Source organism: Phyllostomus discolor, chromosome 4, assembly GCF_004126475.2.
Source record: "Phyllostomus discolor isolate MPI-MPIP mPhyDis1 chromosome 4, mPhyDis1.pri.v3, whole genome shotgun sequence".
Taxonomy (NCBI): Eukaryota; Metazoa; Chordata; class Mammalia; order Chiroptera; family Phyllostomidae; genus Phyllostomus; species Phyllostomus discolor.
Window position 1 is genome coordinate 81,592,389 of NC_040906.2, and position 20,351 is coordinate 81,612,739.

A 20,351-nucleotide genomic window follows, 5' to 3' on the forward strand; every position below is an offset into this window, starting at 1 on the left:
TTTTGATGGGTTACATTACTGGACCTCCAAAGGCTCACATCCAACCCTGAGAACCTATGATTCCACTTTCAGAAGTATTTAGTGAAGCTGTCCAATGAACTCAGCTGTTACCCTCCTTCCCTGAATTCTTGTCCTCAGATTCCACTCCCAGTCCCTCATTTCTTCCCTATAGGCTTTTGAGACCTTGCAGCTAATAGTTCTGTGGTTCTTCTCTGATTGTTTATTCTGAAGAGACTTCGTAAATCACAACAAATTAGTATGTTAAGACATGCAGCAGATGAGGTTAAAGTTAACTGTTGAGGGACATGAAGGCATGAAACTCTCCACAGAAAGCAAGAGAGTGAGGGCAGTAATCCCATGTTAAAAAATTTCAACAGCTGTAAATTTCAGGAAGTGCTTTGTAGTTTTGTAGCTGGCATATTTATCCCTGTGTTTGTCACCTTTGGCTCTGAAAGCAGCCACTTTCCCACTTGAAACTTAGTAGCAGGCAGCTGCTGACAAAACAGGAAGTGATCAGGCTGTAGTTTGTTTTTACAACTCTCTGAACTTTGGGAGTAAAATAAGTTTTAGCAGTGAATTTACTGCCTTGCTTACTACCTCCAGTTCGTATAAAACAACTGCGTGTGGTTCAAGTATCAGTGCAAAAGTCCCACTTAACGTAACAATGAGCTTTGCACACCAGCCTTTCCATGCCTATTCAATTCAAAGCAAGGTTTTTTATTTTCTTGAAAACAAGTCGGTGGGGGCAGGGAGAGAAAAAAGGAACTGGGAAAAGAGGAGAGAGGAAGTTAAAACTTTCCCTCCCTTCCTGTCTTCCTCAGAAAATCAAATATGGCATCTCCCATGAGGAGCTTGGTTTCTGATTACAGCCGATATGTTGAATCTTTTCGGAGGTTTCTCAACAATTCTACGGAACACCAGTGCATGCAGGAATTTTTGGACAACAAGCTGCCAGGCATAATAGCAAGGTAACAAAAAAGGATGACTTTGTCTAAGGGACAAGCCTCCGTGATTTTTTTCCTGTGATAGACGGGTGGAGCCCAGCCCTGGAGGCTGGGCAAGGGAATTAAGTACTTGCTACTGACAGTTCCCCTCCCTCCTCGCCCCACTGTGCCCCTTTTTTTCTGTGGCACCTTAGTTAGACGTTTGCTTTAAACATTCAAAGGATCCTATTTGTGCAGCATTTCCAGCTGCATGGAAATAAGCATTAACCATTTGAAGGCATAAATCCATATTCATTTGGGAAGAGATAAGATGAAAATCTTTCAGCTCAGATTTTTCACCCCCCTCCTAAATTTCTCATTCAAAAATGTCCCAAATGGAGTCTAATATTGTTTTCATTAAAGTCAAATATAAATAATTACCAAATACTATTTGTCCCTGAGGATCGAGTGGCTGCTTCTCAGTTCTCCTAATATCCGTTTGAATTCCTTTTTCTTATTCATTATTATAGCTATTCTCCAAAAAATATCTGTCTTCTCCTTTCAACTTAATATTAGCAATGTGGCCCAAAAGAAAAAAGCATTTTCCTGTTATCAGTGAAACTCACCAGTTCCTATCCTTCTTGCAGACTGCTTTTTTTCATGATTAATGTGTTCAATTTGTGCCAGGGCTGATAAGCATTATGAGAGTAACAGATTCCACATGCTGAAGATAATCAAATCACCTATCTAGGGGTGGATTGCTGTAACTTACTCTGCTTCAGGAAATACTGATGGAAAACTGGGAAGAAATAACTAACTGTAGATCCAATCAGCAACAGCAAAGGAGACTGAAATTTTATCTTTTGCTGGCTTTCTCTATTATAGGCTTGAAATTCTTACACCAGCATGGTACCTCTGCCTGACCAGAGCAGACATTGCTGGATATATATAGAATTGTGTTTCCCTTTCTGTTTTTTTTATGGTTTAGTTTTTATATATGTTTTTAAAATATTTAAAAATTTTCCTATTACAACTGACATGTAATTTAAATGTGGTTTTTAAAAGTAGAGTATTATATAATTTATTAATAATTAAAAAGTAATAGAATAATGATGCAAAAATCAAAGCAGACAGCAAATATAGAAACACTTCTTAAATGGAAACTAGTTATAGTTTACTTCTTTCGGTTTATTTGTTCATTTCTAAACTTAAAAGTAACTAGTTAGTTTCTGACTTCTTTTGCAGAACTAAACATTTGTATTCATGTCTATAGCTCATACAGACACTTGGTTTTCTTTAGCCATCAGTTTGGTTTGAAGAGGCACCAGGAATGGATATAACATAATAAATGATGACCATTCTTTTCAAGGTATATACAATCCAATTGGAAATATTGAATGTGGAACTTGTAAAAGACTGGAAAACTGCCCTAGCTGGTGTGGCTCAGTGGTTGAATGCTGGCCTGCGAATCAAAGAGTCACAGGTGTGATTCCAGACAGGGCACATGCCTGGGTTGCAGGCTATTTCCCTAGTAGGAGATGTGCAAGAGGCAACCACACATTGATGTTTCTGTCCCTCTCTTTCTCCCTCCCTTACCCTCTCTAAAAAATAAACAAAACCTTTAAAAATAAGACTGGAAAAACTTTCAAAGATATAAATGAGTTTGCATTATATTGGTAGTATATAATTAGAAATCATCTAAATCATAGTATCACTTATTTAAAAAGCAATTTTTTGTAAAGGTGATGTTGGGATGAGTTTTAGCTAAAGGACCTTTAAAATTGCTGCTTAAAGTTGTTTCTAAGTTATATAAACACTCAACCTGCCTGCTTTATTTTTATTCTAAAAATATTAAGTCAAATGGTTCTAAAAAGTGTATTCCAACAACAGCAAAAAAAAAAAAAATACTGTTTTCTTGCCCTACCTACTCCTAGCCCTGACTTCCACCCTCCACGGGCAACTACTTTCAACATTCTAATCCTTTAGTTGTTTCTTATGAAATTTTCTTTCCTAATTCTAAATAACATGTTATTATTCTCTTCAGTTTTTTTGGTGTTAAAATAGCTAAATGAATATGTACATTTCCTCCCTTATCATATCAATATATTTATGTCAAATTTTTGTTAAATAATTTGAGTATTTATATCATTTTGCCTATGTACATATTATTCATATTTGAACAATGCATTACATTACGATTACATTGCCTTTCAGGTCCACCTTTTTGTTTTTCCTAGAATTAACTATTGTCTTGATTTTAGTTTTCCATGAGCCTTAGATTTCCTTAGTTTTCTGTGAACCTATCATTACTTATACTCTAAGCAGAATTAAACTTCTCTCAATATATTCCAGCAGATCAAGTAATCTGTTACTTTTTCCCCATGGGAACATCTTTTCTGGAGTCCTTTACTCTTTTTTCTTCCAGTCTGTGGTGATTTGCACTTAGCCTGCTATACAATTATTGATAAGGAAATTTATTTCACCTTCTATAAATTCTCATCTTCCTGGTATTGGGTTCCCTGATTCTGGATCCAGTGCCCTTCTGGTTTCCTTAATCTTATTGCTTCTTTGTTTCTTCTTCTTTCTTCTACCCCACCTTTTTTTTTTTTAAACCTTCAGCTAATCCTTTAATAGCTTCTCAAGAAGGAGTGTATGACAGATAAACTTTTTGAGATTTTGTTTAAAAATACCTTCACTCTATGCTCATCTTTAGACAGTTTGGGTCTATGATTCTATGCTGACATGATTTTATATTATACATTTAAATGTATTCTTCCATTGTTTATACCTACTAAATTTACTGTGGAGAAATCCAATACCATTCAAATTTGTCATCTTTGGCTTATCACCTTTTTGTTGTTTCTTGCTTTTTGTTTTTGTTTTCCCTACTTAGAAGCTTTTAGGATCTTATATCTAGCATTATAGAATTTTAAGATAATGAGTTGTGGTGTGGGTCTTTTTCACCCTTTTTTGTTGGTATTGCTTAGGGCATTTCAGTTGAGGTTCAGATTCTTCAAGAAAACTTTGGTATTTTTAGATCATTTTTCCCCTCTCTTTTTCTCTTTCTGGAACTTGTATTCAACAAACACCAGACCTTCAGGATTGATTCTCTAATTTTCTTAAATTTTTATTTTCTACAATTTTATCTTTCAGGCTTTCTATTAAATTTTTGCTGTTATACTTTTAATTTCCATAATGTTATTTTTTATAGCACACTGTTAGTCTTTCACACATGTAATACCTTATTTTACCATTTATAAAAATTTCCACTGCTGTCTGCATATTTCTTCTGAATTTTTATCTCGTTTTGGCCTCTGTTTTCCATGTTAGGGGAGCTCCCAAACTACCTAATAAGCCTTGATTGACCATCTAATCAGGTAAAGAGGCATTCAAAAGTGATTCCGATTCTCCTTGTATATATAAGGGAAGATTTTGTTGAGTGGGTGGCTCACTGTAGCAATTCGATATAAACTCAGCTGTTTGCTGGGAGATTCTTAGATGTCAATATGCGTAAGTTTATTCATTCTTCATCTTAAGGTGAAGAATCAAGTAGAATGACAATTTATAGCTGTAAATGATAAAGTTTTGTTGCTGTTTTTGTATAGAATTCATTTAGATCCCAAATAGTGAGCTTTCAATAATTAACTGTCATTATAATATATGAAATGGGATAGTAATAGTATCTAACTCACAGAGGAGTTGTGAGGATTCAAAGAGTTAATTCATTCAAATCACTTAGCTGTGCCTATAATAATAATAATTGCAAATATATGTTGTGAGCTTCTCATGAGAAGACACCAATACCAATCTAAGAGATTTACATGGATTAAATCATTTAATTCTCATAACTCCATGTGTTAGATACCATTATTGCAACCCTATAAGGTAGGTGGTATTTTTTTATTTCATAGGTAGTAAAGATGCAGAGAAATTAAATACTTGTTCAAAGTAACAAATCAATAAGCTGGGATTTCATGGTGGGTGTTCTGATCCATAGCTTCACTATGCTATCCACAGATAATGAGCATTTTTAAGAATTAACCAAGATCATAGATAGGAATAGATATATTAAGACTCATGATTATGAGTTGTAAGTTAATTAGAACTATGGCAGGCAGCTCACTGTCCTTGACTCTATACTTTCCAATTTCCTTAAGAACCTTGCTTTAAACTCTGCCTTTATCCTATTACTCTGCACAGGCTCTTTAACAGCCAAAAAACAGACTTGTTCACCATCCTAAAACCCAACAAGCAAACATGTTTCACTTCATGTTTCCCCTTTAGCAGTCACCCCTTTTCTTCTCACTCATCCTATTTCAACAATCTCTCTAGATCTTTATTTCTCTTTATCCACTTCACCTTTAATCCCACTGCCATCTGACTTCTGTCCTCAGCCTACTGAAAAAAATTTGTCAAAGATATTTATGTTGCTGAATTCAATGGAGACTTTTTCTTTTTTAATTTTTTAGTAGTACACCTTACCACCTTTGACACTACTGATGGCTTTCTCATTTCTACTGTTGCGGAAAATCCACCCACACTCCGGGAGATAACTTTACTACCCCGGGGCCCAGAGGGGGTTAACCATCCAAATCCTCTGAGCAAATCCGGGCTCATCACAGTTTCCTTTAAATACTTGTTACAAGGCAAAAAGGAGGAGGGGGATTCATCTGCTAAAGCAAGGGAGCATACAGAGGCAGAAGCGAAACGAAGGTCAGCATTTTGGCCTTGGGATAACGTTACCTAGCAATGCCTGCTACCCGGCTCCTTACCTAAAAATAACTTTTACTCAGCTTTTGTCCCTACAAATCTTGCAGGTATTACAGAGAGCAGAGAGCACTTGTTTATCAAAGAAACTACAGAACATAGAAACTTTTATGAGACTTTTTTTTCCTGCCACACTACTACTCCTCTCATATCTCTGAGCTTTGCTGTTGTACTCTGTGTTCTTTATGTATGTCCCATAATCCAGTGACTTTTAAAGTTGATATTGCATGCCCTGGCCGGTGTAGCTCAGTGGATTGAGCACAGGCTGCGAACCAAAGGGTTGCTGGTTAGATTCTCAGTCAGGGCACATGCCTGGGTTGTGGGCCAGGTTCCTAGTGGGGGCCACATGAGAGGCAACCACACACTGATGTTTCTGTACCTCTCTTTCTTCCTCCCTTCCCCTCTCTCTAAAAATAAATAAAATCTTTTTTAAAAGTTGGTATTGCATCATAATCTCACTGCCGTTTTAACTATTTGCCATATCCTTGGTTGATGAAATCTACTCTCCTAGTTTTGACCATTACAGTAATTCTCCAGAATACATAATTTATCCTGGTATCTCTCTCACCCAGATTAACTCTTGCATACCTAAATGCCTGTTGAATTCAGATTTATCAAAACAAAACAAAACAAAAAGAAAAACCCTGACAAAACATAAACTTGCCATCAAGTTGTATTCTCCAGCTTCCTTTTTGTCACCACATTTCACCAAGTCGTTCAGGCTGGAAACCTGGCATTTTGCACTCACACTTTTTTTCTGACCCCTTTACACCAACCTAAAGCCAGTTGTAGTGTTGTTTTCCAGGCCTTCAGTTTCACTCAGTTTCCAGTACTAGAGCTTTATTATCTCACATTTCACTTGAGAGCAAAGTAGTGTATTACTCATTTTTGTATTCTCAATGCTCAGAATATGCATACAATAAGTGTTTAATAAACACCTGTTTGTTGAAAGGGAGCTAGCAAGAAGAAAGGAAAGAAGGCAGCTATTATAGAGATAATATCTCTTCAGCCTTTCCCCATTTACAACGAATGGCTAATTATATTACAAGACTCAAGGACCCACTTTTTCTGTTCTTTTTCTCCCAATACATTCTCAACAAATGGTTTACCTTACCTCTGCGATGTTTATAGTGTTTCTAAAAGTCTACCAGTTCAAGATTGTTTGTGAATGCAACCTGTATATCTGAAGATTTCTAAGGACAGCAATATAACTACTGAAATAATTTGAAATTTTCATTTTAGCCTACTTTTTGTTCACTGTAATTTTAGGCTGTCCTTTTCACCTAGGCTTAGTGATAAAATTTTCCCAAAGCACTTAGTACATTTTTCTTAAACAACATAATTTTTTTTTCAGGATTGGAGATAAAAAGTCAGAAATTAAGATTCTAAGCATTGGCGGAGGTGCAGGTATGAATAACATTTTAAAATTTGTATTTCATTCCAAACACCGTGTTATTTGATGGTAATATCGTCCTGTTTTGTTTTTTTGTTTGTTTTTTTTTTTAGAAAGCTACCTTTGGAAGAGATTAGCTTACTTAAACTAGAAAGAGCAGCACCACTTCAACTAAGATTAATGACCCCATAGATTTATTGGGTTTAGGACATCAACCTTCATTAATATCTGTAAAGAGGATAAGATGGAGCTTTCTTTCTTACAAATGGAAAAACATATAGAATATATTTGGCTAACTTTTATCCAAAATGATTTAGCTTCACAAAAAAGGAAAAGTTCATAAGACATTTCTAAGGCTTGTCCCACTTAAAATGTGGTCTGTGGACTGGCTGCTGGTTTGCAAACTTGCAGTCCATGAGGAGATAAACATGAACTGGAATGTGAATAAACACACAGCTCCCATCACTGAAAAAGTATTGCTATGAGGAAAATATGCTTAATGACATAATTAATTTACACTCTTGTGGCTCTGCTCTTTGAATTGTGCCTGCCTAAACCATGCCCTTCCTCTGATTCAATTCCAAAACCGCCCTCTTAGAATTCAGCACACTCCTCAGCCCCCTTTTATAAGTTTTTCATGGCATCACTATTAGAGCCCGTGCATTTATCTTATGCGAAAAGGGAATGTCTGGAAAGGCAGACTTGATGTCGTTTCAGACTCTGCCACCAATGAACTTTGTGACCTTGCCTGAAACATAGGCTTCAGTCTTCTTATCAATAAAATGGGAACAAGGAATCATATCTCATAGAGTAGTAGTGAGCATTCTATAGATAACATTTATAAAGTGGTTAGCACATTGTTACTGCTCCTATAAGGTACAGGCTGCTCCCTTCTGCAGAATCAAAACAAAAAATTTCATCTCTAGACTTAGCCTCATATCAAGCTCTTGAGTTCTGTTTGCTTTATTTTTAAGTTAGTAGTCATCTGGAGGTTGAAGTTAATATATGAATGTATAAAATACAGTCATATATATTATTTTTATCTCCCTCCCTCTCTGTCTCCCCCTCCCTCCCTCCTCCTTTGTCTTTCTTTATTATTTTTTTTAAACAGTCACTGCTTAGTATTAGCACTTGGTAACAAATGGGTGTTACATAGTGACAAGTGGTAATTTTTGAGTCTCTTAAGTGTAAGAGTTTTAGCACCACAAGAATGAGTAAATTGTTTGCCCACATAACACAAAGATAATTAAGAATATGCTAATGGAATGGGACAACTACATTTTTATGTCATTATTTGTTCATTTCTCATTAAATACACTGTGTTAAAATGTAATCAGTGCTAAAATCATTTATTATCAACTTTCACCAAGAAAATAGAAAACAAAGACAAATGATAAAGGATATTGTCATGAACGATCTTAAGGAGAATGTTTGAGCTAAAATTATTATTTTATTGTTGCTTGTTGGTATTTTAAGTCCTGGCAATTATAAGAGTAGTAAATTGCCCAGAGTGTCTTACTAATTTATTCAACCAAGATAGCCACTTCCAGTGTGTTTTGCATATGAGTTTCAGGCAACCAAGAGGCAATACTATCATTTGATAGTGCCCCTTGTACTTGGAAAAGAAGAGAAGACTGCCAAGGAAAAGTAATTATAAACAATCTCTATCGTGGCCAAGTTAATTGACCTTTTAATAGTTAATTGAATTTCTAATGTAAATTTATCCAAATGCATATAAGCTACCTAGAAAAAGGAATATTTGACCCACACAGTGATTCCTTACATAGAGGTGCACATAGGAACTAATATAGAGAACTTATCACAACAAAGGAAACAATTCTTACCAAAACAAAGGAATCAGTTCCTCTGACTGAGTCCTAACATTATATTAAGAACAGACTGTGCCTTGGCAGGATATGGTTGCCCATTAAGGGCACACTTCCTAAGAAATTGATCAGAGATACGAGAACTCAAGAGAAATTTAAGCGATAGATACTTAGCTTTCACTGTTGAAGTAAACCACATGAAATCAAAAGCAATCATTTATAATCCCTAGGTCTAGATATCCTTGGCACCAAAGAGCAGTGTTTTGGAGGGAGAAGACAGCCCACTCGGTTTGGGTGCACATATACTGAGAGATGCTCATCTGGTAAACTGTCATTGCCCACATGTAAGCACCTTGCGTAGAACAATGTGAAAAACCTCCTATCCTTGCCTTAAAGAAATGGTTTCTTTAGAAGTTCTACTTTGTGTCTGAGACTTTTGCATTACCTTAAGCATCCTTCCAGATTAGTTACTGAGCTCCAATCCCTGGCAAATAAGGTTATTGGCCCTGTCTGGTACCTTCGGCTCTGCTCTTATATTGCATTTTACGAGGTTCTACTTCAGTCTGAGCTTATAATCCTGTCTGGTTTTACCTTCTAGATAGTCTCTTCTTTTATGCCCAGGCACCCTGCAGATCATATGCTGCATATCTTTGATGCAAATATTCTCTCTACATTCATAGTGCTACCACTTCTTCCCACCACATTGGACAAATACAAGAAGCAAACAATCCTACATGGAATTGCTGCTTTTATATCACTTAATGCTTATGTTCTTTGGTGATTTCCTTTTCAGAAACATAAGCAGGGGCCACATGTACCCTTTCTGTCTCCTGACTGTCTTGTGTAGAGGTCAATGTTTGTGTGAAGAGAGGTTTCACAGTTAAGAGAGAATGTAAGGTATTTGAAGAGGTGTTTGGAACTGTAGGTTAGAAGCCAACCAGTAATTAGGGCTCTGAGCAGTTCAAAAGAAAAGAAATCAGTGGCCAACTTTTTGATGTCATCTTTATTTTCCATATCAATAAAATATAATTGATAAACAGTACTGCTATTCATGGATTGTACAGGAAGATGTGTGAAATAAATGTGACAAACCCCCCTACCCCAAAGAGAGAAAATCAGGAGAAAAACAAATAACAAACAGATATACAGACCTTGTAGATTTTCCAGAAGTCAAACTGGGAGGTATAAAGTTATGCTGTACGCTCTAATGAAGTACAATGAGCAACTGGGTTGCTTTATTCAAGGTCTTGAAGTATTCATACCCAGCTCATTTCAGCATTGCTCTTTAGATATTGAGAGCAATTACATTGTATTCTAAATCTTACAGAATATGCTTTTTGGTCCACCTTCAACATTGATGCTTCCTAAAATTAAGCCACTCAACGGGAGTCCATTATTATTCAACTTTTAAAGAGTGTTGTCTAGATGACACATAGAGAAAATGAAATCCACATTCTTTTTGGTAAAGAATACTGTTAATTTATGGGGCATAACTTATGCTTAGAAAAAAGTTCCAGAAGGCAGTAGCGGGCAATGTGTTCTCCTTGATCTGGGTTCTGCTTAAAAGAGAATAATTTTATCTGCTGAACTGTTCAGTTCTTGTCTTCAAATGCTGAAAATTTTATATGGGTTATATGGACTATAATTCAATCTTATTGTATCCAGCTTTCTTCTTCTGTTCATATTAACCTATTGTATACCATTTCAATTACTATACCCTATATAGTATACTAGTACACACATACAAGGGGGGACCCACCAAAAGAACCCTTGAATTATCTTCTGGAGGGTGGACCCCTTGTAGTACAGGCTTCCCCCACTAGTTGAGTGATCTAGAAACCCATCTGTATCAGTGTACCTGCTGGTGTGATTGTGAGAGGCTGCGTTTAGCTTCACTGAATTTTTTTGGAAGAATTTCAGTGTGTTTGCCTGTTTCATAATGGGTGATTTACAAGCACAGCTGTCCACACCATGATGAGTGTTCAGCACTTTTTGAGCAAAGCAGCATGACCTCAGTGCCCCACTATCCCTATTCAACCAATCTCACCCTGAGTGACTTTTTTTGTTTGTTTCTCCAGAAGAAAAAAGTCCTCAAAGGGAAACCTTTTGCTGATGTGGAAGAGGTGAGATAAAAATTTTCTCACCTCTTCTACACTAAAAATGTCTGAAGCACTAAAAGGCTTCAAAATTGATGAGTTCAAAACCATTTTGAGCAGTGGAAAAATGGTCTCCATATGCGTGTATTGCATCAAATGGAGAATACTTTGAAGGTGATTACAGTTTAAACATAAGACTAAATACACTTTTATAAATAAATTCCATTTTGGGGGGTACTCCTTGTATGTTTATATTGCACAGAGTTTTTAATCCACTGAAGCCACTCAATATGAAGCACAGGCGATTCGAATTCTCTCATAACATTTTTTTTTGCTCATAATTTTTCTGACATATGTCTACATAGTAAGGTAGGTAGTTTTCTTGTTCTACAACAGTGGATACTAGCGTTCCTACAGAGGTTAAAAAATAGACAGTTTAGAGACCGTTAATGCCCTCATTTTACAAATAAGAAAACTGAGACTCACCAAGGCAGAAGAACAAAACTCAGGTCTCTTGATTTTAGTCCAGACCAACAAATTGTACTAAGCAATATAAAAGTTAATTTTTGACTTGGTCAAGGAGAAATTAACTATTCAGTTATGACCAGCTATTTGAAAATCTAGTCTTATCAAATTATTAATCTTCTCTCTTTTCATAAGTGACAGGTTAAGGTGACACAGAGATTTAGTGTTCTAAGCTAGTTAGATAGAAGTGAAACAAATAATTAGGATTGGAACCGGAATATCCAGTATGTCAACTTTAGCAGCCAGGAGGTGGTAAGTAGCAAAGGTTAGTGTTTTCCAATGGTTCAGAGTAAGCCAACAACACATATCAGCAAATTAGGAATGAGCGCAGAAATATAGGAAATTGAGAGAATTTTTTGCCTAGAAAATAAGAATGTGAATGTGCTTATTGCCATTTTCAAATAGTTCCTGTTGATCAAATTACAGAATCTTTGCCCTTGAAGGGCCAATGGTGAAAGAGAGAGAGATTTCTTGGTTCAATATTAGAGTCTTCTAAATGATCAAACTGGTCCAGAAATGAAACATCTTGGGAGATGAAGAAATATCTGTCACTCTAGGAATGTCAGCATTGGCTGGAAAAATATATTTCAGATGTGCCTTAGAAGGGACTTAGGCTCTGATTTCTTGTGTGGTTTAGCTATTAAATGTGTTTTTAGTCCAAAAAATGTATGGTGAGTAACTGCCTAGAAAGGGGTAGGCATTTCTCCAGAGTGGTGTGGCTAATACCATGTTTGGTTATTCAGGAAGTGTACTTTACATGTGACTTCTGGATATGCAGACACTTTTTAGTTTTCACTCTAACTGCTTCTCACTTGAAATGAGTAAGAACTGATTTGCTTATGTGCAGCATACTAGCAATTACTGTATGATTAGAAGGATATATACTCTAGTGATTCATTAATATGACAGGATTTCAGACTATCTACTTCAGGTAACCAGTTTGGGGCCTCAGATATAAAGGCAATCATAAAGATAGCATTTAAAAATAAACTTTTCTTCATATATACTTTTACCAAAAAATAGTTATCTTTATAATATTGTATTTAAAACTTTGAGTGAGCATGAAGGGATTGTTAAAGACAGATCCATTTCAGATTTGAGAGAACTAAATATGATGCTACAACATTGGAGCCACTGTATTTAAAACCAGAGTAAACAAGATTGTCTTGGCTGATTCAGTAAGGCTTGAAACATGAAAATGTGGAGTAATGGGCAGAGTGAAGATAAAACTATCATTACTGGCAGATTAAATGACTATGTACTTAGAAATACAAATAAACTCAGTTGCATGGCCTTAGAATTAATAACAATGCAGTAATGGCCTGCATACAAATAAAATAGGTAAAATGCAATGGTAGATCCACATTCTTTTTGTTGTCATTAACATTTGAGTGTTTTTCATGCACAGTTTTGATTATCTGCAGTGTAACTGAAAGTCCCTGGCATGTGTATCTGTAATTTTTTGAAAAACAAATTTGTATCTTGCCAGTTTTTGTGTGTTTGGGACAGCCTGTCAGTGAATAGGCTTCCACTTGACATACACTGTTGAATAAAACTTTTGGTTCAATACAAGCACTCATGCAACCCTGGTGTAGGGGTTCTGTTGTCATCCTCACTTTACACATACTGAACCTAATAATACCTGCAACAAGGGATTTGGAGGCTATAGGGATTGGGATCAATACCAAGTGTCTTCTGCAGCTTAGTCTCTATTAACAGTAAAGAACTGTAGAAATGATGTAAAAGTACAGATATATTTTGTTGATACAAGTATATTAACAAAAATACTTTTTGCTAATATATTTCAGCAAAAAGTATTTGTTAATAATATATGTAATATAAAATATTAAAACACTGTTTGGAGAAAAGTTCAAATATTTACTGAGAACCATTTGAGAAGATTTAGAAAACCAACATGCAATAATGATGAGGTTATAGCAATGTGAAACCTTCGATGTATAAAAGGTGAGGGTATGAAAGGAAACAAAATATTCCTGCAAATAATGTGGCATTATGTGTCAAGAACAGTTCTGATATTCTTCTAATACACAAAGGCCTGGTCATTCCCTTTGTTAAAATATTGACACACTTGTAAATAGCCACTCCCCTGCTGCCCAACCACAGCCCCAACTGCTGCTTCAGTCCCTCCTCTGAGACTCCTGTACATCCCACCCCCATCGACCCTGGACCCTGCCCCCACCTCCAAGGGCTCTGCCCAAGGAGCCTCTAAGAATGTGCTGTGGTTCTTCAGCCTGCATCCTTTCCCAGCAGCTGGCCCCTTAGGTCGAGTTTTTGTTTCGTTTTATGTTTCCATATCACCAAAGATCAAGGGTCTCATTGTAACCATTAGTTCTGGTCTTGGAATTAATCTGAAAAAATAAGATTTTTTGCATAAAAATTCATGGTTTGTTGTGAGGTTCCTCACAGTAATAAAAATCTTAGAACTAAGTATAACTATCTATAACTACATAAAATTATATATAAATATATATTTTATACATTTTATATCATTTATAAAAGGTTAATTAAATCAATTTTGTACATATGTTTAGAAAATAGTAGTGCCACTACAAATAACACATTCAAATAAATTTTGACACATTTGTGATTTAACTCTCAAGTGAGAAAGTCAAAATAATCTATATACATGACAATCTCATCTGTATAGACTAAAGAAAATTATTTGTTCAAAGATGTGGGTGGGGAGCCTTAGGAGGAAATAAACAAAAGGTTAACCTTTTCTTTTTCTAGAAGTGAGGTATTTTCTACCTTATACTTTGTCTATATCTAAGGTTTTTTATAGTAGTAATTTTATGTCCAAGGATAGGAAAAATGAACTCAATTAAAACAATAATTTTTTTGCTGATGAGAAGTTATGGGAAAGACTTAGACTCACTCACTGGCTTCTGACAGCTCGCTCCTTCAGCAATTTGACACCCAAAGTACTGCTCTGCCCTGTGTGTTCATGACAAGCTGCGAACAGTTGGCCATGTCGGCCTCACCGGTAATAGAATTATACCTGTGCAAATGCTTTATTTAAGAACAATCTCACCTGTGTTGCAGCCAAGATTTTCTGCAGAGACATGCTCCCCTGCCTGCTCTGAGTACATTAACCATGATGGTGAGGCTGAGGATACTGTCGATCCAAACGGTGGTAGCTGTCTGCTGTCTGTTCCTTGAGGTGTACTTTCAGTTTTCTGTGGGTTATTTCTTGCTTCTTATTGCACAAGGACAGCAGGCTCTCAAGCTCTGTATTCACACTAGGGTGTAAATGACTAATAATTGTCCTCAGTAATATTTGCACTTTAACCACTATTTACATGATGGGACAATGCAGTGATGCTCAGAAGAGAGCCAGACTGTGAAGGTTAAGTGAGAGAGAGGAAGAGACCATGAGTCAGCACACGCACACTGATACTAACTCATCAACAAGGTGATTACTTTGGACTACCTTTGTCAGTCCACGTAATTCCATGTTGCAAATCCTGTCATTGGTATGAACAAAGGAGAATGTTAGAACTTCATTAAGAGTAGCTCAATAAAACGTAACTATTACAATATTGTACATGTGATTTATCTATGTATGTACTGAAGGAGCAGTCAACTACCTATATGTTTAAAATTTATAAATTAAAAGTTAAGTCAGGATTTAGTCTTTTCTGAGTTGTCTGTCAAATAGCTACACTTCAGTGTTGAGTTCCCTTTGTGGCATTTTCTCTAAGTTTCTATTTTGTAGAACTACTTGGTAGCATGGCTTTTCTTAGGCCTTATACAGGTGCAGGAGGCCTGGTGCCTGGTGCACCAGGTGCATTCTGCCAGGTGCATTCAGGCAGTATTGTTCTTGGGCCAACAGCCAGAATATACACCAAAGCCAATGACAATTCCTTTTTCACTCGGAATTTATATTTATAATCCCTTTCCTGATATCCTACAGATATTTTAATACTCTTCTCTTATTTCCCATACTGACAGAACTACCTCAATACTGAGGCATCCAGGGTAGGAAAGAGAAAGAAAGGGAGGGGAAGGGGGGGGAAGAAGTGATTTTGTCAAGAATCTTTTTTATCTTTCACACTGCAACTCAAAATCAGGTTGTTCTTGCTCTGGTTGCAAACTCATAGCTGAAATTAGTTTTCACCACTAAGCATTGGATTATCTGGGCAGTTTTTCTCCCTAGAAACATTTTTTGTGCGTTTGCCTGTATTCTAGTAGAGGGAGCAAGGAAGATAATAATCTTAACACAATGCTTAATAAGATGAATTTTTCCTACTGATAACCTAAAGAATTCACATATACTTTGATATGAGAAATGAAGCAAGAATAGATGGAAATCAAATAGTAGGCGATACCTCAATAGCCTTTAATCCCCCATTGTCTTGACCTGAAGATTTTCTCATTTGGAGAAGCCACAGGGTTCTCAAGTTTGGGATTTCTGTTTCATGTAACATAGGCTCAGTTAGAAGGACAAGCCATCATCAATACATGATGAGTACTTTTCCCAAGTTGTCACTTTAGTGTGCAGCTTCCCATTTAGAAAGGTAAATTTTCATTTTCTTCATTCCCAGTCTCCTTCAGGTGTCTCTTAAATGTCACTGTTTCCATGAAGTGTACTTGACCACCCAGTAGAAAATCATGAAGATACCCTTTATGGTTTCCTCTCACTCTTTTTTGCCTCTTCCCTATGGGACTTAACACCATCCATAAACATTGGATGTTTTTGTCTTTTTTATTTGTTGCTGCATCTCCAGTGATTAGCACCTGACATTTAATAGGTGCTCAAAAATATTTCTTGAAATAATGCATTAAAGCTTCAGTCCATTGAGTAATTATTATATATCATGAACTGTGATAAGTTATCTCCATAAAATGTCTCAAACTTTTACAATGATCCTGTTGCATAGACCATATTATTTCTAATTTACAAATGTACAATTTAAAGAGTAGAGATATTTAAAAATTTTGCATAATTAATTCTGGTGAGTACTATATTTGAGTTTATTTTTTTCTCTTTATAGACTTTAACATTTTCCTTTTCATATTTTTTTCCATTTTTAATCAGATGACCTTGGATTCCAAGCAAAAAATACAATTCTCTGCTATTTCATTAAGTATATACTTGAAATTCAGTGAGTGGAGAAAGTTGTCTAAAAGATGAGATTTCCCCAACCTCCCCTTTCTTGTTTTTAAACTTTTTATAAACTCCATGTCAGGGATGTCAATTATGTCTCTTTTTAAATATAGACCTGATGCATTTAAAATGTGGCTCATAGGAAAGCATGCTACTACAACCACAAAAAATATTGGCCTGTAAAATTAAGCAGAGCACTCATCTAGTCCAGAAAGGAGACATGAGAGGTAATATTATAGTTGTAGCTGATTTGAGGAAAAGGATGATACAAAGAAAATAAATTTGCAAGGAAGCAAAGTTTTAAAGTTTAATTTTTATTTAACTTTCCAAATCAAAAAGTCAGCATGTTCTGTTTGATAGATAATAAAACAGGACTGAACAGAACAGGAAAAAAAAATCCTCAATCCAGTCTAATAGAAAATATTTTTTGTTTGGTGCTGATGCATGTCTGTATTTTTCTAATTTTGCTTAAGTTCCACATGTTGATCAACTGGGAAAATCAGTAATATCATCATAAAATGCAGCCTCTAAAATTAATTGGCTTTGGCAGTCACAAAAGAAGAAAGGGAGAAAAGGAGAGGAGAGAAGAGGGAAGGGTAGAGGGAATGAGGGAAAGAAGGTAGGGGGAGGGGAAAATAAGAAAAGAAAGATGATATATTGGAATAGAGTTGTTTAATCATTATAATTTTTCCATTTGTCACAAGAAACTTTGCAGATTTTCTCCAAAACTTTAGGAGGAAACACATAATACAGCTTTAGTTAACTCAAGCAACTGTTGACGTTTATGTATGTATTTATATATCTAAAGGCTTAGGGTGTCAAAATAAGTAGTCTGCAGTTTTCAGGGTTATGATCAAGCAATGCCTCGTGAAATTATATGTGAAAAGAGACTGACTATAAAATGAAAATGTGTCACCTTATTCCCCTAAATGCTGTTTTCTGGATCTAAATTTAAGATTTCCAGAAGGCTTTGCAATGTACAATAAAAAAATAGACTGCAAGCTTTTACGTTTCTTTTGTTTAAACTCTGAATTTCCTCAGAATTTCTGAATTACTTGATTGATTCACTTTTAATTTACCTTCCCCTATTATTTTTTGGCACATTAGTTAGGCTTGTGCACTCTGTAAAAGCCTTTATAGAGAACTCAGTGTCTGGTACTGGGGCACATTCATAAGGTTATTGCTGCTGCTCAGAGGGATTCAGTTGAGAAAGAACAAATGATCTCCTTTTTTAAAAAAAATCTCTTTATTGTTGGTTTATGGTCTATAGGGTCTGATAACCCCTTGTATGCTTCTCAGTGATTGATGATCAAACCTGCTCAATTATTCATCCTATTATTTTAGAGTCTTTTATCCTACTTAACAAATTCATTGGAATCAAACCTTTGCTAGTGAATAAAATAAGGTCAAGGAACACAAGAAAGTTTTTATATGGTTTGCCATGTCCAGCCAATTGATGGGTACTTTCTGTCTGAAGGATTCTGATGATACTTCCAGGCTCTATGGAAAGACTACCAAGGCAATTAGTCTTGTGTGGAAATGTTTAGGATGCATAGAAGTTAATCAGATTAAGTGAGGAAGTGAGGGGAGAGTAATCCTGTAAGAAGAGAAAGCATGGGCAAAAGACAGGGAGCATGGAAGAACATGGTATACAGGGTACACAGGAGGGATGAGAAAGGTGAAAATACAAGAAATTTTGGGTTCCTAGTTTCAAAATATAAAGTTGTTAGACATGAGAAAAAGGAACTAGGCAGTAATCTGTGCTTAGTTAAGAAGCTTAGACTTTAAGCAAGTTGATTAATCATTTAAAGATTTTAAGCAGGGAAGTAAGGGGTTTGTTTAGCTTAGAGTTTTAAATGGTTGTTGTAGCGATGGCTTTGAGGAAGCAGAGTTCAGAAGACATAGACTGTCTGTTTAGGGTATTGTTGAAGTATTTCAGGAGATAGAAATTTGGGCTCGAACAAGGGCATTGCTTGTAGGGATAAGAAAGAGAAAGTAAAGAAGCATCTAACAGGACTTCTGACCTAGATGGAGGCATAGGTAGATATGCTGTGCCTCCTTACAGAACCAAAAAAACTGACCACAACAAATTTAAAAACAAAAACAATCAAAACTGACAGAAAATCGAAGTGTATGGAAGCCTGACAACCATGGATTTAAAGAAGAAATATCCATCCAGACTGGTAGGACAGACAGAGATGGGCAGCCGGGCAGACAGGACTTGTAGAAAGGTAGTGGCTGGTGGATTGGGATGGGTGAGGCAGTGGCTGGTGGAGCGGGTGGTCCCACATTCATGTATGGATAAACAGGGAGGAACAACTAGGGAGCAAGACAGACCACTCATCCCAGAGCTCTACTGCAGAGAAATAAAGCCTCAGAACCTCTGACTGAAAAATCTGTGGAGTTAGAAGTAGCGGCAGAACTCCCAGCCTCACAGAAGAGTTTACTGGAGAGACCCACAGGGTCCTAGAACATACACAAACCCACACACCCAGAGAATCATCACCAGAAGGTCCCAATTTGCTTGTGGGAAGTGGTGGAAGTGACTGAAAAGTCAGCAGAGAACTGAACAAGAGGCATTGCTCCCTCTCGGACCCCTCCCCTACTGATAGCATCACATCCCTGTGACTTGGGTGGCCCCACCCTGGCAAATAGCTAAGGCTCCACCCCTCACTACATAACAGGCCTGCTGAGACAAAAAACAAACAAACAAACAGACAAACAAAAAACCAGCCCAAATGAAACAACAGATCAAAGCTACAAAAAAATACAACTAAGTGACAAAGAGTTAGCCAGCCTATCAGATGCACAATTCAAAACACTGGTAATCAGGATGCTCACAGAACTGGTTGAATACGGTCACAAAATAGAGGAAAAAGTGAAAGCTATGAAAAGTGAAATAAAGGAAAATGTACAGGGAACCAACAGTGACAGGAAGGAAACTGGGACTGGTACCAATGGTTTGGAACAGAAGGAAGAAATAAAGACTCAATCAGAACAGAATGAAGAAACAAGAATTCTTGAAAACAAGAGGAGAGGCTTAGTTAGGAACCTTCAGATCAACTTTTTTTAAAAAATGTAGATTAGAGATCTTGTGGGGTTTTTTTAAAGATTTTATTTATTTATTTTTAGAGAGGGAAGGGAGGGAGAAAGAGAGAGAGAGGGAAACATCAATGTGCAGTTGCTGGGGGTCATGGCCTGCAGCTCAGGCATGTACCCTGACTGAGAATCAAACCTGCGACACTTTGGTTCGCAGCCCACACTCAGTCTACTGAGCTATGCCAGCCAGGCAGATCAACTTTAAATGTTCCAACATCTGAATCATAGAGGTGCCAGAAAAAGAAGAGGAAGAGCAAGAAATTGAAAATTTATTTAAAAAGTAATGACGGAAAGATTCCCAAATCTGGCAAAGGAAATAGACTTCCAGGAAGCCCAGGAAACTCAGAGAGTCCCAAAGAAGTTGGACCCAAAGAAGTACACTCCAAGGCACATCATAATTAAATTACCCAAGATCAAAGATAAGGAGTGAATCTTAAAAGCTGCAAGAGAAAAGGAGTGTTACTAATGAAGGAGTTCCCCTAAGACTAGCAGCTGATTTTTTCAAAGAAACCTTACAGGTAAGAAGGGGCTGGAAAGAAGTATTCCAAGTCATGAAAGGCAAGGACCTACATCCAAGATTGCTCTATGCAGCAA

The 20,351-nt window shown here is 36.5% G+C and overlaps 1 protein-coding gene across 2 annotated transcripts in view; it reads left to right on the top strand.

Annotated features, from left to right (window-relative positions):
- The first annotated feature begins 758 nt into the window (after positions 1-758).
- The window catches only part of HNMT (histamine N-methyltransferase), a 40,653-nt gene continuing 21,060 nt past the window's right edge, over positions 759-20,351 (top strand). The window contains exons 1-2 of one of the 2 annotated variants that reach the window (XM_028509383.2): positions 759-968; positions 7,045-7,097. In XM_028509383.2, coding sequence (XP_028365184.1) covers positions 832-968; positions 7,045-7,097 — 190 coding nt within the window. In that variant the 5' untranslated portion in view covers positions 759-831. The remainder of the gene's footprint in view (positions 969-7,044; positions 7,098-20,351) is intronic. The other variant, XM_036023547.1, reaches the window with a different exon arrangement.